The following is a 17,219-nucleotide window of genomic DNA, read 5'->3' as shown; positions in this document are numbered from 1 at the left end:
TTTTTCCCAATGTAGTGTAGCAACTTTATGTGGCATGGACTCAGCAAGTTGTTGGAAGTCCCCTGCAGAAATATTGAGTGATGCTGCCTCTATAGCTGTCTCTAATTGTGAAGGTGTTGCCAGTGTGGGGAGCTGTGCACAAACTGACCACGCAGTTATGTCCGATAAATATTCAGTGGGATTCATGTTCGTTGCTGAGGGTGGCCAGGATGGTCAAATCATTCACTTGAATTGTCCAGAATGTTCTTCAAATGAATCGTGAACAATTGCAGCCCAGTGACATGGCACATTGTCATCCATAAAAATTCCACCACTGTTTGCTAACACAAAGTCCATGAATAGCTGCAAATGGTCTCCAAGCAGCCAAACATAACCATTTCCAGTCAACGATTGGTTCGGTTGGTTGAGAGGACCCAGTACATCCCATGTAAATAGAGACTACACCAGCTTGCATAGTGCCTAGTTGACTTGACTCCATTGCTCCGTAGAGTCTGTGCCACACTCACAACTTATCAACTCTTACAAACTCAAATCGGGGCTCATCTGACCGGGCCACAGTTTTCCAATCATCTAGGGTCCAACCGATGTGGTCACAAGCCCAAGAGAGGCACTGCAGTCAATGTCATGCTGTTAGCAAAAGTACTCACACCAGTTGTCTGCTGCCAGAGCCCATTAATGCCAAATTTTACTGCAGTGTGGTAACGAATACATGTGTTGTAAGGCCCACATCGATTTCTCTGCTCCCAGTCATTAAGTGAAGGCCACCGGCCACTGCATTGTCTGTGGTGAGAGGTATTTGGTATTCTCGGCACAATCTTGACACTGTAGTTCTCAGAATATTGAATTCCCTAATGGTTTCCAAAGTGGAATGCCCCATGTGTCTGGCTCCAACTACCATTCCGTGTTCAGAGTCTGTTAATTTGACAGCTCCACCAATGTACTGCCCTTTTATACCTTGTGTTTGTGATCCTACCATCATCTGAATATCTGCATATCACTATCCCATGACTTTTGTCACCTCAGTTTACTACGAAGCAATGTATGTTGCAGAGTAGTAGGTTGTACTGAGAAATAATTGTTCAGAAAAAAAATTGGTACATTGAACTGTTTCAGAATTAATTAGCACAGAAGTTAGCCATTCAAACCAGTGTCTTTACAAATTAAAGTGGCTTGCCAAATACAGTTAGTGTCAGTTGTTCTCATAGCGTAGATGATAGTGCATGAGGATGGATAGTGCACAAGACTGCTCAGCCTTTGGCTAGAGTTCAATCCTTACTACTGTCCCTTGTCCAATTTTTGTATCACTCTCTTGTTTGGTTTTAGGAATCGAAATTAAGAACATGTTCAGTGACACCATCTCTGGTGGGCTGCTTGAATTTGTGCATACAATGCCCTGCAAAATGGCACAGTGTATTGAGTTTCTTTTCTTAACAATTATTCCTCAGCACAGCCTACCTGCAACACCCTTGCAAGCTTTTCAAACTGTTTCTGACCACCCTGTGTAATGGAATGAACTGTTTAAAACATATAATAGTAAAGACAAATGGAAGACATATTTGTGGAGAGGATTCTGGAAAAGGCAGTGCCTCTGTAAAAGAGACAGTGTACAAGACGCCAGTGTAACAGAGATGATTAGGCAATGTTAATTTGGAATCTAGGGAAGAAAGTGACACTGTTCTCATGTGGAAACACTCAGAGAACTACTACTCAGGGAAGACTATGCAACAGTCCTAGTGGCTCCACTGTATGTCTCAATTTGGAACAATGAGAGTAGAAAAGAAAGATCAAGGCACCTACTGAGGTATATACATATAAAACTATTTTTCCCTCTTAATATATAAATGGAGTAGGACAGATAGTTACAAATATATGTACCAAGTATCCTCTGCCAACGATGGTTCAGTGGCTTGCAAAATATAGATATACTGAAACATCTATTGTGAAGGTCTTGGAGAAGGTTGCCAGTTCAATCCTCAGAGAAGAGTATAGTGTCTAACAGGCCCCGTGAGCCTTCAGAGGTGGATAACAACACAATAATTTTCAAACCTTCCAGAATTATCATCATGCCAATGGCTTTGTGGAAATTGTTGCTGTGATTACAAATGGTTTTAATATTTATAAGGCAATTTTTTGTTTTAGGCTGGATGTTTCAAACATCATCAGCTGCAGTTTCCTGTTGTATAAGAATTAAGGTATCATTCTAAATCCTGTTTATGAATTGCTGGAAAGAATCACACTTAGAGTATTGTCGGATAATACACCTGTGGAAAAAGTCTACCCATGAAAATACATTACATTGTTTTGGTATTGTACATAACTGCCAATTGCTGTGCTTGGGGAAATTAATATCATGTGTTTTCCAGTGGCACTGTCATTTTATTTTGTAAGTTATTCCATTTTTGTCAGTTTGTTGAAAATTGTTCTAACAGAAGTTAAACTGATGAACAGAATTGCTGTCTGCAAAGTGCTGATCTCTCTTTTCTTTTTTTACCTGTGTACATTCACCTTTCGATTGGAATCCTGTAACAAACTTTCCAATGTTCCTGATTATAGCAACCACATCTAATATCTTTACTTTTAGCATGTTGTTCAAAAAATCCAGAAACTAAATCTCTATAACTATGTCCGAAAGACAGACACTACATGTATAATTAAGGTGATGACGGCCAGTGATCTCTCCAGTGCAGGTGCACAACAAGCTTGAACTCTTATGGTAATCAGTGAGATAGTGCATCCAATGAGGCTAATGAGCAGGGGTGCTACATCATAGTGTGTCGTATAAGTTGAGAATTTGGATCTGATGGGGACCATACTATGCTAGTCAATGCAGCTGTGGTGACGATACTGTCCAGATGGTGTAATGGTCAGCATACCTGCCTAGTAAACAGCAGACCCAGGTTTGAATCCCAGTCCGGCACAAATTTTCAACTTGCCCTATTGATACAAATCAATGCCCACTGGCAGCCGATGTCTTTAATTTCTTTGTGCCTCTTTATATCAACAATTATGAAACACGAAAGTCCTCAGTCCATTTGTTGGCTCACATTGTGTGTTACATCGATGAGTCGCCATTCCACAGATTGTAGTAAATTATAGCATGCATAAAATAAGTTTGCTTTGTGACTGATACGTGTCAGTGGTGCCAGCTTGTGTACAGCATTGACGTGTCACTCTTACCCCTCTACCTGTAACTACCCATGCTTGTCATATACCTACAAAATGGGCAACACAATGAATACATGGAGCCTGAGAATGAATTGTGGATAGCTTGCACTTGATCCCACTTGACTTGCTGAAGTATCAATTGCAAAGTTATTTTAATTGAAGTATAAACATTACATCACCTTTTGTCATGTCAGAATGAAAACAAGCACCAAATTCTAATAGTTGAACAATAACCCATATCATTCAAGAGTCTAATTACATACTTAAATAAGGAGAATTGTACACAAAGCTGTGTTAGACAACTCTCCTCCCCCCCCCCCTCTCTCCCTCTCTCCCTCTCTCTCTCTCTCTCTCTCTCTCTCTCTCTCTCTCTCTCTAAATTATATAGGGCTCACTTGACTAATTTTCTGATTGTTTTGTCCAAGTATAGTATCTGGTATATCACACTGTTATCCAAAATTGTGAGTATTGTGTATGATAGTGCAAGATATTGTAGTCAGTACATAATAGCTTCATATTTTGGGGGCAGAAGTATTTATTTATGGAGTTTGTCCTTAAGTGATTAATAAAATTATTTTGTGTGGTTAAACTACACGGAAGAGCCAAAGAAACTGGTACATCTGCCTAACATCGTGTAGGGCAGCCATGAGTACACAGAAGTGTTGCAACACGACGTGGCATGGACTCAGACTAATGTCTGAAGTAGTGCTGAAGGGAATTCGCACCATGAATCCTGCTGTCCATAAATCCATAAAGTATGAGGGGATGGAGATATCTTATGAACAGTACGTTGCAAAGCATCCTAGATATGCTCAATAATGTTCATGTCTGGGGAGTTTGGTGGCCAGCTGTAGTGTTCAAACTCGGAAGAGTGTTGTTGGAGCCATTCTGTAGCAATTCTGGACGTGTGGGGTGTCACAGTGTCCTTCTAGAATTGCCCAAGTCTGGCAGACTGCTGCCTTGACCCACCAAGCTAGTGTTAGACTGTTTATGTGGTCATTACGCTCTCCAGATCTCTCACCCATTGGAAGTATCTGGTAATGGGGTGCCTAGATACTGGCTTGCCACCAATCTGCACTAACTATGACTGATGAACTCTGCTATACAGTTGCTCCAGCAAGAAATTCCATTCTCGTATTTGTCATCCAAACTCCAAAATCCAGGTGATCAGACAGGATGCTTACGTAAGTGTCACCTGTTGAATTCATATCTAGACATATCAGGGGTCCCATATCACTCCAACTGCACACACCCCACACCATTACAGAGCCTCCACCAGCTTGAACAGTCCCCTGCTGACATGCAGGGTCCATGGATTTATGAGGTTGTTTCCATACCCGTACACGTCAATCAGTTACATACAATTTGAAATGAGACTCGTCGGACCAGGCAATATGTTTCCAGCCATCAACTGTCCAATGTCGGGGTTGACGGTGCCAGGCGAGGCATAAAGCTTTGTGTTGTGCAGTCATCAATGGCACACGAGTGGGCCTTCATCTCTGAAAGCCCATATCGCCGATGTTTCATTGAATGGTTTGCACACGCAATTGTTGTTGGTGCAAAATTGAAACCTGCATCAGTTTACGAAAGGGTTGCACTTCTGTAATTTTGAATGATTCTCTTCAGTCGTCATTGGTCCCGTTCTTGCAGGATCTATTTCTGGCTGCAGTGATGTCAGAGATTTGGTGTTTTACCGGATTCCTCATATTCCTGATACACTCGTGAAATGACATTGTAGCAGCAGTAACTGATCTAACAACTGCGCCAGACACTTGTTGTGTTATATAGGCATTGCCAACCACATCGCTGTATTCTGCCTGTTTACATATCTCTGTATTTAAATGAACATGTCTATACCAGTTTTTTTGGTGCTTCTGTGTATGATTAATGCCATAGAGGATAAAGACCAACTGTAATTGTGCTAGCTGAGGGGAATTTTCTTTATGAAAGTTGTGGAAACCTAACCTTGAATAATTGACTATGATTTCTCATTGTTCTCGTGTTTATAGACTACCCTTTTCATGCAGTATTGTGATTTGGCCATCATAGAACTTTCTCATTTAGTAGCAGTTCATGTGTCATTTATGATCTTTATTTATTCTATCCATTACTTTGAGATTCATCATAATGTATCGTGTTAAGAAAAAAAAAAACTGAATCATCTCTAGTTTCGTTTGGACGCCATTTGGTAGATCATAGTAGCATTTTGCATTCACAGGGCCAAACTTGTAAGTAAAATTTGCAGCATATTCAAACCATACCAGTGAATGGACCTTGAACACTAATCTATCAGTTGGATGGGAACCTCATATGAATAAATTACTTTGTAATAAATAATAGAGTATGGGACTGGAGATAACTTAAATGCTTCCCAATTTCTTTTCATCCATTCGAATGCATTAGGACAACATTGTATTCCAGAAACAAATTTTATACGCATATTTTAGCTGTTCTGTCCCATTTCCAGGCCTATGGGAGTTTAAAGAAGCACACCGTGATGTTGAATCTGGACGGCTTCCATGTTATCATACACATCCAGCAGAAAGGCAGCTCTGTGATGATGAAATGGAGTTCTATGTGATTCATGGGTGTGTTCTTGTAGTTACTTCTCATATTTCCTCATTATCTGCTTTATTCAGATTCTCAGTAGTTGTTTTGGATCAAGTAAATGAACACTTTCAGGCATCCAAAGTGAATAGTTAAAGTGTGTCTTGAAAGTGTGTGATATGCTACTGCTTTCGTGTACTATAATTATATTTATAGTTACTGTGAAGGATATGTTTGGTAGCACAATAGTGCATAGTGTGTGATAAGTCATTTATTTGCAGGATCAGAGTTTTTTACCAGGTATTATTTCACTTGTTTGCTTCAGATGCATCCAAAGTTATAAAACAGTTAATTAAATATTATATCTGAAGTTGATATAAAATATACATTACAAGAAAATAAACTGTTGCTGCTGCAACTCATTGACAGTGTTCTGAAAATGAAATACATTCTCTTCACTGCTGCTCTTTACATCATATTGAAGGAGAAATTACGCCACTAGCCATTGCATTAATAGTATACTAATGCCAATAATAGAATCATGTATTGAAACATAGTGTTATTCATTTTACTGCTCCCCCCCCCCCCTCTTTTTATATACAAAAAAGTCATTACAAACTAAAGTTGATATGCTGCCCTGCCACACACAGACATATTGAGTTTCGTTTTGAAGAAAGGCAGAACATGCAGTCAATACTGAGTAGTAGCAAGTACACGAATAAACTTTTGTCATGTAAGCTCAGAATTAGACCACAGTCCATCATGAAGTAACATGACTTGTCAACTACTCCGCCCCCCCCCCCCCCCCCTCCACCCGTCAGCCTTTCTTACTCCCCCCAGTTGGATCTTGGGATGCTGTTGACTGTCAGCTATGTTTTATAACACTGTAAAGCACTAATAATGAATAACTTTCCATGTGCTACAGTGAGAAACCATATCATCTAAAATTAAGAATAGACCAGTCAATGTGTATGTAAACAACTGTGTGGCATTTACATTGCGGATTGGGATATCATGGCATACACATTCTCACTGAGCCTTAAGCAATGTATTTTTCCACAGGTACAGTATATACAAATTCTTGATATGAAATAGACCTGTGGTATGGTAAAAAAGGGCTGCATTTTTATGTAATGTGGTGTGGCCTGTTTAATATCGTTTGGGTAGAAATCAAATACAGATACATTTAACAGCACAAGATTTGGTCATAAAAAATCTATAACATGTAGAGTTAATTGTGTACAGCACTGATGCAAATTAAATGCATTACATAAATTTTTCCACAGGCGTTTGGAATACACAGAAGAAGAAATATTACATCAGAAATTACGCGAAATCAGTCCTTTAGTACTATAGACCTGTTCCGAGAAGATGCGAGTACTTCTCTGCAAATAGGATATACTGTTATTATCTATATTTATAGTGCATATCCCTCCTTCATGAAGATACAGGTAATTTTACACAGTATATGTGACTGTGTTTTGGATTTAATTCAAGGAGGGTTATTTCAGATAGCAGGTATGATAGAACTGGTGGTAACATTTGCTGTTATCCCTCCCATATGGGACTACTGGAATTTCTGCTGATGATGACGACTACAATGGTGATATATGTATTATGTCATTGGTGTCTGTTACTGCTTAGTAGAAAGATGAAGACTGTCAAAAACTGATTGTTCAATCTGTGCAATTTTGGCAGCATGAACACTGAGTTTTCTATATTACTAAACTAGCTGAGGAACCCGGCTTTACCTGGATATTTATTTGCATGCGTTGAATTTATTTTGATGTGTAAAGCTTCTTTGTATGATTGGGGACATGAACAAAAAGAATGTTCACATCAACTAACATGGAAGAGAGCCACATAGAGCCGGCCATGCGAAAAACGACTGACACTGAGACCCACGCTCACAAAATTTAGCATCTGGCCTTGTGCTTTGTTTATGGTCATTGCATAAGGTCACTGGGAATTGTAAACACTTAAAGCCGTATGGTGAACTGTTAGGAACAAGTGGGATACAGGATATAAAAACTCGCTCACCTGTGCCATCTTCCCTCAGAATTTCCACTTTTGTGATGTCACGTTGGAGAGAATTAACTTCAAACATCTGTGAGTGAAGGCTTCTTGAGGAGTGATGTAATGCATGTTGCTCTGAAGAGCTACGTCACACCTCACTGTAGGAGTAGTTTCCAAATAGCAAGTTAAAACCTGATGTTCTTGAGCCACAGAAAGTCTCACAGCACAATCTTCATTGGATTCTTGAGATCACATAGACCTCAGTTCGGGTGTATTCAGAAAGACCTGTTTCCCTAGGCATTTTTTATATATAAGCAAAATGAAATCAGAATTTAATGAATAGGTCCACAAATCACAAAGCAAACTTAATAAATTTGTTTCTTCCTAGCAAAGAATATAAATAAAATGTATCTAAAGGTGCAAAGCAATGTTGTTAATTTTTTAATATACAGAGTGAAATAAGTCTGTACATCCTAGCCAAGTAAATTCGCTGTTTGCACTCATAAAGTTAAGATTATGGCGCTTAATTCTGCCACTGATGTAAACTTCTGAAAATACATCTGTCACTGAGTTAAAAAAACACTGTCAGTGCCATCTATTGGTTCTTTGGTATACTGCGCTACGGTGATTAAACATCCGAACTAGTAAGCTGAGCAGTTGATCTTGGATAAAATTTGAAACTATATCTTTTTTCCATCTTCATATTTTGATGAACTAAAGCTTGTACACTGATTGGCCAGAACACTATAAACACTGACCTACTGAAACTTCCTGACAGATTAAAACTGTGTGCCTGACCGAGACTCGAACTCGGGACCTTTGCCTTTCGCGGGCAAGTGCTGTACCATCTGAGCTACTGAAGCACGACTCACGTCCGGTACTCACAGCCCTACCTCTGCCAGTATCTCTTCTCCTACCTTCCAAACTTTACAGAAGCTCTCCTGCGAACCTTGCAGAACTAGCACTCCTGAAAGAAAGGATATAGTGGAGACATGGCTTAGCCACATCCTGGGGGATGTTTCCAGAATAAGATTTTCACTCTGCAGCGGAGTGTGCGCTGATATGAGGAAGTTTCATATCAGCGCACACTCCGCTGCAGAGTTAAAATCTCATTCTGGAAACTGACCTACTATCAATATAGATCTGTCCAGGCAATAACAGCATCACCTGGCAGGGAATGACTGCTAGTCAAGTGCACACATAGTGCATGTAGTATTTGTGAACATGCTGTCCGTGTGTAGAATGGGAATCTTATCTGCGTTTGACCAATGACAGATTTGTGATGGCCCGAGGGCTCAGAAAAAGCAGTTCAGAAACTGCACAACTTGTCAGGTATTCAAAGGTGCTGTGGTGAGTTTCTTCAACACATGGCAAAACCAAAGTAAAACCATGTCCAGACATTTTGCGGCTAGGTGGCCACACCTCATTACAGATGTCAAATGTTGTTGGATGGCCAGATGGATAAAACAGGACAGGCAGCATTCTATGGTGGAAATAACATCAGTCTTTAATGCTGGGCGGAATATAAGTGCGTCTGAACACACAGTGCACTGAACGCTCCTAATGATGTGCCTCCACAGCTGGTGACCTAAGCATGTGCCAATGTTAACCCCACAACATCGGCAACTATGACTGAAATGATGGACACATGACCATCAGCACTGGATGTTGGTACAGTGGCAGGGCATTGTATGGTCTGTGACTCCTGATACCTACATCAGGCCAGTGGAAAGGTGTGAATCCATTGTCTTCCAGGGGAATGGTTTGTTGACACCTCTGTTGTGGGACAGAGACAAGTTGGTGGCAGCTCAATTATACTCTGGGGTACATTCATGTAGGCATTCATGGCTCCAGTGGAGCTCGTGCCAGACACCATGATGGCCAAGGAGTATCGTACACTGCTTGCAAGCCATGTACACCCCTTTGTGATGATCATATTTCCTAATGGCACTGGCATTTTTCAGCCAGATAATGTGCCATGTCACAAGGCCAGGAGTGGGATGGAATGCTCCAAGGAACACAGTGATGAGTTCCAATTGATGTGCTGACGACCCCCCCCCCCCCCCCAACTCACCAGATCTGAACCCGATTGAACACACCTGGGATGTGATTGAATGTGGCATCAGAGCTCATCGCCCCCCCCCCCCCCCTGCCCCTTTCCATGGAATTTATGGGAATTAGGTGACGTGTGTGCAGATGTGTGCCAACTCCCTCCAGTGACTTAGCAGGGCCTGAGCTAGATCAGCTATGCTCGAGTTACCTGTGAAAACCCCGTGAAAATTCTTGTAGCAGATTTGGAGATTAACGTGTTCAGACAGACGTGACGGTTCTACGGTTTCTTTATTAATACAGATTTCATTCTACACCCCCAAAAACATGCATTTTTCATGTTAGTAGGTGCATTGTGCTGGCACCTAATACCAGGTACTCCATACCAGCAACCTCAGTAGTCATTAGACATTGTGAGAGAGCAGAGTGGGGCACTCTATGGAAATCATGGACTTGGAATGTGGCCAGGTGATTAGGTGTCACTTGTGTCACACATCTAAACACGAGATTACAGCACTCATAAACATTCCATGGGGCACTGTTTCTCATGTGATAGTGAAATGGAAATGTGAAGGGACACATTCAGCACAAAATCGTACAGGCTGACCTTGTGTGTTCACTGACAGAGACCGCCGACAGTTAAAGAGGGTCGTAATGTGTATCAGGCAGACATCTATCCAGACCATCACGCAGGAAACCCAAATTTCATCAGGATTCACCTCAAGTACTGTGGCAGTTAGGCGTGAGGTGAAAAAACTTGGATTTCGTGGTCAAGCGGCTGCTCATAAGCCACACATCATGCTATTAAATGCCAAATGACGCCTCACCTGATGTAAGGAGCGTAAACATTGGACAATTGAACAGTGGAAAAATTTTGTACGGAGTGATGAATCATGGTACACAATGTGGCAATCCGATGGCAGGGTGTGGGTATGGCGAATGCCCGGTGAACATCATCTGGCAGCGTTTGTAGTGCCAACAGTAAAATTCGGAGGCAGTGGTGTTATGGTGTAGTTGTATGTAACATGGAGGGGGCTTGCAGCCCTTGTTGTTTCGTGTGGCACTATCACAGCATAAGCCTACATTGATGTTTTAAGCACTTTCTTGCTTCCCACTGTTGAAGAGCAATTCGAGGATGGTGATTGTATCTTTCAATGCGATCGAGCACCTGTTCATAATGCACGGCATGTGGCGGAGTGGCTACATGACAATAACATCACTGTAATGGACTGGCCTGCACAGAGTCCTGACCTATAGAACACCTTTGGGATGTTTTGGAACACTGACTTCATGCCAGGCCTCACCGATGACATCAGTACCTCTCCTCAGTGCAGCACTCTGTGGAGAATGGGCTGCTATTCCCCAAGAAACCTTCCAGCACCTGATTGAATGTATGCCTGCAAGAGTGGAAGACGTCATCAAGACTAAGAGTGGGCCAACACCATATTGAATTCCAGCATTACCAATGGAGGGTGCCATGAACTTGTAAGTCATTTTCAGCCATGTGTCTGGATACTTTTGATCACAGAGTGTAGCTGTTTGTAACTTGATTGGGGGAGAAAAAGAAAAACTTACATAGAGTATTGTAATCCCCCAACAAATTGTGAAGTGGCTGATAGTGCAGCCATTGCATAACATGCCAAGAAAACATTCTCAGGTTTCCTGCCGCATCAGTTCACAGTGATTCCTTGGCTATTTGGAAGGCATATCCTCTCCTTACAGCGTATTGTTAAGATGGAAAGAGAGTATATGGCATGAACTTGATGCAAATTGACACAGCAAGATTTCATTGCATTTATACTCCATGAACACCTTCATTTGCAGGTCAAGGTGTTAATCCTTCAGTTGCATTCACAATTACAAGTGTTTACATTTATGAGCAGTACTGTACTAATGTGATTGGTTCTTGCCATATTTTTGTAATTTCAAATGTACCTGATGGGCCTGATAATAGCCCAAGTATTAGTCATGCAGGAAATGTGGGGACTAAGTCAAAATTAAAAAAAATAAATAAATAAATAAATAAAATAAAAATGCGAAACAAGTTGCAGATCATCCAATTTCAGGATGACAACACAAAGAAGACATGCCAAACTTTAGTTTATGAAATGTACAAATAAATAAAATACCCCATTCCCAAAAAATTATGATGTACATATTACCAAATTCTAAAATTCCTTGTTTATTTATTTAGTAAAAAAAATTGTGAAAATGGATTTTTATTTTCAATAACTTTGTCATCTCTGAAGTGAAGTGAACTCTAGGCAGATGTATTTTATAAAATCATTTCTCAAGTGCTGCTATAAATTACAGCAGCTTGAATGAAACAACATATGTTTATGTTTCCCTCTGCTGAACTTCAATTTATAACACTCATTTTTGTAGTATCAGATTACATATATTTAAATACACATCAATTATGGCGGCAGATCTAGATATTCTTAAGTGAGTGAGTGTAAAAGTTTCAACCTAACTTTCAAAAATTTAGCAATTCTCATGCAGTTTTTCAAGTCTTATCACTGTTCTTTAGCCCAGTCTGTGGGTGAACGAAAAACAGCACTATAAATTTTAATAAAGTGTCCATTATTGTAGTGTAAACATTAGTGTGCAGTTTTGTATGAAGTAAAATCACACACATCATTATGTTATGTATTTTATATATTTATTTTTATCTTTCAGTATTCTTAACCATCTTCCAACTATTGGACATGGGGTTGTCGTACTTTGCATGTCAGGTGTCAACTTGACAGATGATCTTGTGAGACTAATGCTGCTAAGCTGCCCTAATCTTGAGACCTTAGATCTTAGCTACACTTGTATTTCAGGATACTTCGCATTTAGAGGGTACGTATCAAAGATTTGTATTTCTTATGGACACCACATAAATTTCGCATCAACAATTCAATGCAATTTTCTGTTTGGTAGCACTTCAATACTGCCTAACACTTAGCGAAGGAATCATGAAATTGAATTGTCAAATTCTGTTTGACAATTGCATTTGTTTAATTTTTGTTCCTTTCTAGTAAACTTAGAAAATTCAGCTGTTTTCTCCTATTTGCATTTAATTCATCTGCATTTAAAAAGCTGTTACAGAAGTGTGCATCTGAAAATCTCTTTTTTGTATTCAAGGAGGTTAACTAGGCAACTTGGAATTATGCACATACATAAAACATTCACAGACATGAAAGCCACATTAATATCCCTTGTATCAACAAGGAACTGTACTGTGACATTGTCATCAGTAGCTTGATATTTAAAAACGAAATTTAGAAGATAACACACCCAGTGAAAATCAACTTTCATCAAAAATTTACTGGCTCAAATCATGTGCTTATCTTTCCTTCAATTAGTTATTCTTCAAATATCAGCATTACACTGCTGTATAAATAACATAAATAACTCATTCACATACAAACAAGTTTCAGCTAATGCAACATCTGACATGTAAAAGATCTGTTATCTGCACTTATTTGAAGATGAAACACTACCCAACAAATATTCTACCCCTTTGCCTCCCGCTCTCCCCCCTTGCCTCCCCCTCTCCCCCCATGCCTCCCCCTCTCCCCCCTTGCCTCCCCCTCTCCCCCCTTGCCACCCCCTCTCCCCCATTGCCTCCCCCTCTCCCCCCTTGCCTCCCCCTCTCCCCCCTTGCCTCCCCCTCTCCCCCCTTGCCTCCCCCTCTCCCCCCTTGCCTCCCCCTCTCCCCCCTTGCCTCCCCCTCTCCCCCCTTGCCTCCCCCTCTCCCCCCTTGCCTCCCCCTCTCCCCCCTTGCCTCCCCCTCTCCCCCCTTGCCTCCCCCTCTCCCCCCTTGCCTCCCCCTCTCCCCCCTTGCCTCCCCCTCTCCCCCCTTGCCTCCCCCTCTCCCCCCTTGCCTCCCCCTCTCCCCCCTTGCCTCCCCCTCTCCCCCCTTGCCTCCCCCTCTCCCCCCTTGCCTCCCCCTCTCCCCCCTTGCCTCCCCCTCTCCCCCCTTGCCTCCCCCTCTCCCCCCTTGCCTCCCCCTCTCCCCCCTTGCCTCCCCCTCTCCCCCCTTGCCTCCCCCTCTCCCCCCTTGCCTCCCCCTCTCCCCCCTTGCCTCCCCCTCTCCCCCCTTGCCTCCCCCTCTCCCCCCTTGCCTCCCCCTCTCCCCCCTTGCCTCCCCCTCTCCCCCCTTGCCTCCCCCTCTCCCCCCTTGCCTCCCCCTCTCCCCCCTTGCCTCCCCCTCTCCCCCCTTGCCTCCCCCTCTCACCCCTTGCCTCCCCCTCTCACCCCTTGACTCCCCCTCTCACCCCTTGACTCCCCCTCTCACCCCTTGACTCCCCCTCTCACCCCTTGACTCCCCCTCTCACCCCTTGACTCCCCCTCTCACCCCTTGACTCCCCCTCTCACCCCTTGACTCCCCCTCTCACCCCTTGACTCCCCCTCTCACCCCTTGACTCCCCCTCTCACCCCTTGACTCCCCCTCTCACCCCTTGACTCCCCCTCTCACCCCTTGACTCCCCCTCTCACCCCTTGACTCCCCCTCTCACCCCTTGACTCCCCCTCTCACCCCTTGACTCCCCCTCTCACCCCTTGCCTCCCCCTCTCACCCCTTGCCTCCCCCTCTCACCCCTTGCCTCCCCCTCTCACCCCTTGCCTCCCCCTCTCACCCCTTGCCTCCCCCTCTCACCCCTTGCCTCCCCCTCTCACCCCTTGCCTCCCCCTCTCACCCCTTGCCTCCCCCTCTCACCCCTTGCCTCCCCCTCTCACCCCTTTCGTCTCCCCCTCTCACCCCTCTTGCCTCCCCCTCCCCCCTTTCGTCTACCCTCCCCCTTTCGCCTCACCTCCCCCCTTTTCCTCTCCCCCTCCCCCCTTTCGCCTCACCTCCCCCCTTTTCCTCTCCCCCTCCCCCCTTTCGCCTCACCTCCCCCCTTTTCCTCTCCCCCTCCCCCCTTTCGCCTCCCCTCCCCCCTTTCCTCTCCCCTCCCCCCTTTCCTCTCCCCCTCCCCCCTTTCGCCTCCCCCTCCCCCCTTTCGTCTCCCCCTCTCCCCACTTGCCTCCCCCTCTCCCCACTTGCCTCCCCCTCTCCCCACTTGCCTCCCCCTCTCCCCACCCCTCGGCTCCCCCTCTCCGCCCCTCGGCTCCCCCTCTCCGCCCCTCGGCTCCCCCTCTCCGCCCCTCGGCTCCCCCTCTCCGCCCCTCGGCTCCCCCTCTCCGCCCCTCGGCTCCCACTCTCCGCCCCTCGGCTCCCACTCTCCGCCCCTCGGCTCCCACTCTCCGCCCCTCGGCTCCCACTCTCCGCCCCTCGGCTCCCACTCTCCGCCCCTCGGCTCCCACTCTCCGCCCCTCGGCTCCCCCTCTCCGCCCCCCCTCGGCTCCCCCTCTCCGCCCCCCTCGGCTCCCCCTCTCCGCCCCCCCTCGGCTCCCCCTCTCCGCCCCCCTTCGGCTCCCCCTCTCCGCCCCCCTTCGGCTCCCCCTCTCCGCCCCCCTTCGGCTCCCCCTCTCCGCCCCCCTTCGGCTCCCCCTCTCCGCCCCCCTTCGGCTCCCCCTCTCCGCCCCCCCTCGGCTCCCCCCCTCCGCCCCCCCTCGGCTCCCCCTCTGCCCCCCTTCTGCCCCCCCTCTGCCCCCTCTCGGCTCCCCCTCTGTCCCCCCCCCCTCGGCTCCCCCTCTGCCCCCCCTCGGCTCCCCCTCTGCCCCCCCTCGGCTCCCCCTCTGCCCCCCCTCGACTCCCCCTCTGCCCCCCCTCGACTCCCCCTCTGCCCCCCCTCGACTCCCCCTCTGCCCCCCCTCGACTCCCACTCGGCTCCCCCTCGACTCCCACTCGGCTCCCCCTCGACTCCCACTCGGCTCCCCCTCGACTCCCACTCGGCTCCCCCTCTGCCCCCCCTCGGCTCCCCCTCTGCCACCACCCCCTCTGCCACCCCCCCTCTGCCCCCCACGGCTCCCCTCTCTGCCACCCCCAACCCTCTGCCACCCCCTCGGCTCCCCCTCTGCCACCCCCCCCTCTGCCACCCCCCCCTCTGCCACCCCCTCGGCTCCCCCTCTGCCACCCCCCCCCCTCTGCCACCCACTCGGCTCCCCCTCTGCCACCCCCTCGGCTCCCCCTCTGCCTCCCCCTCTGCCACCCCCTCGGCTCCCCCTCTGCCTCCCCCTCTGCCACCCCCCCTCTCCCCCCCTCGGCTCCCCCTCTGCCACCCCCTTGGCTCCCCCTCTGCCACCCCCCCCTCTGCCACCCCCCCTCTGCCACCCCTCCCTCTGCCCCCCCTCGGCTCCCCCTCTGCCCCCCTTCTGCCCCCTCTCGGCTCCCCCTCTGCCCCCCTTCTGCCCCCTCTCGGCTCCCCCTCTGCCCCCCTTCTGTCCCCCCTCTGCCCCCCCTCTGCCCCCTTCTGTCCCCCCCTCTGCCCCCCCCCTCTGCCCCCCCCCTCTGCCCCCTCTCGGCTCCCCCTCTCGGCTCCCCCTCTCGGCTCCCCCTTCGGCTCCCCCCCTCGGCTCCCCCCCTCGGCTCACCCCCTCGGCTCACCCCCTCGGCTCACCCCCTCGGCTCACCCCCTCGGCTCCCCCCTCGGCTCCCCCCCTCGGCTCCCCCTTCGGCTCCCCCCCTCGGCTCCCCCCCTCGGCTCCCCCCCTCGGCTCCCCCCTCGGCTCCCCCCCTCGGCTCCCCCCCCTCGGCTCCCCCCTCGGCTCCCCCCCTCGGCTCCCCCCCTCGGCTCCCCCCCTCGGCTCCCCCCCCCGGCTCCCCCTCTGCCCCCCCCTCGGCTCCCTCTCTGCCACCCCCCCCCACTGCCACCCCCTCGGCTCCCCCTCTGCCACCCCCCCCTCTGCCACCCCCTCGGCTCCCCCTCTGCCACCCCCCCCCCCTCTGCCACCCACTCGGCTCCCCCTCTGCCACCCCCTCGGCTCCCCCTCTGCCTCCCCCTCTGCCCCCCCTCGGCTCCCCCTCTGCCACCCCCTCGGCTCCCCCTCTGCCACCCCCCCCCTCTGCCCCCCCCTCGGCTTCCCCTCTGCCACCCCCCCTCTGCCACCCCCTCGGCTCCCCCTCTGCCACCCCCCCCCTCTGCCACCCCCTCGGCTCCCCCTCTGCCACCCCCCCCCTCTGCCACCCCCTCGGCTCCCCCTCTGCCACCCCCCCTCTGCCACCCCCCTCGGCTCCCCCTATGCCACCCCCTCGGCTCCCCCTCTGCCACCCCCCCCCCTCTGCCACCCCCTCGGCTCCCCCACTGCCACCCCCCCCCCTCTGCCACCCCCCTCGGCTCCCCCTCTGCCACCCCCCCCCCCCTCTGCCACACCCACTCGGCTCCCCCTCTGCCACCCCCCCCCTCTGCCACCCACTCGCTCCCCCTCTGCCACCCCCTCGGCTCCCCCTCTGCCACCCCTCGGCTCCCCCTCTGCCACCCCCTCGGCTCCCCCTCTGCCCCCCCTCGGCTCCCCCTCTGCCACCCCCCTTGGCTCCCCCTCTGCCACCCCCTTGGCTCCCCCTCTGCCACCCC

General features: G+C 48.1%; 1 protein-coding gene across 1 annotated transcript in view; it reads left to right on the top strand.

Annotated features, from left to right (window-relative positions):
* The window catches only part of LOC126470505 (F-box/LRR-repeat protein 5-like), a 121,001-nt gene that overhangs the window by 98,767 nt on the left and 5,015 nt on the right, over positions 1 to 17,219 (top strand). Inside the window, exons 4-5 of the mRNA XM_050098393.1 lie at positions 5,633 to 5,753; positions 12,457 to 12,621. Coding sequence (XP_049954350.1) covers positions 5,633 to 5,753; positions 12,457 to 12,621 — 286 coding nt within the window. The remainder of the gene's footprint in view (positions 1 to 5,632; positions 5,754 to 12,456; positions 12,622 to 17,219) is intronic.

This window comes from Schistocerca serialis, chromosome 3, assembly GCF_023864345.2.
Source record: "Schistocerca serialis cubense isolate TAMUIC-IGC-003099 chromosome 3, iqSchSeri2.2, whole genome shotgun sequence".
Taxonomy (NCBI): domain Eukaryota; kingdom Metazoa; phylum Arthropoda; class Insecta; order Orthoptera; family Acrididae; genus Schistocerca; species Schistocerca serialis.
This window is presented reverse-complemented; position numbering and strand designations above follow the sequence as displayed.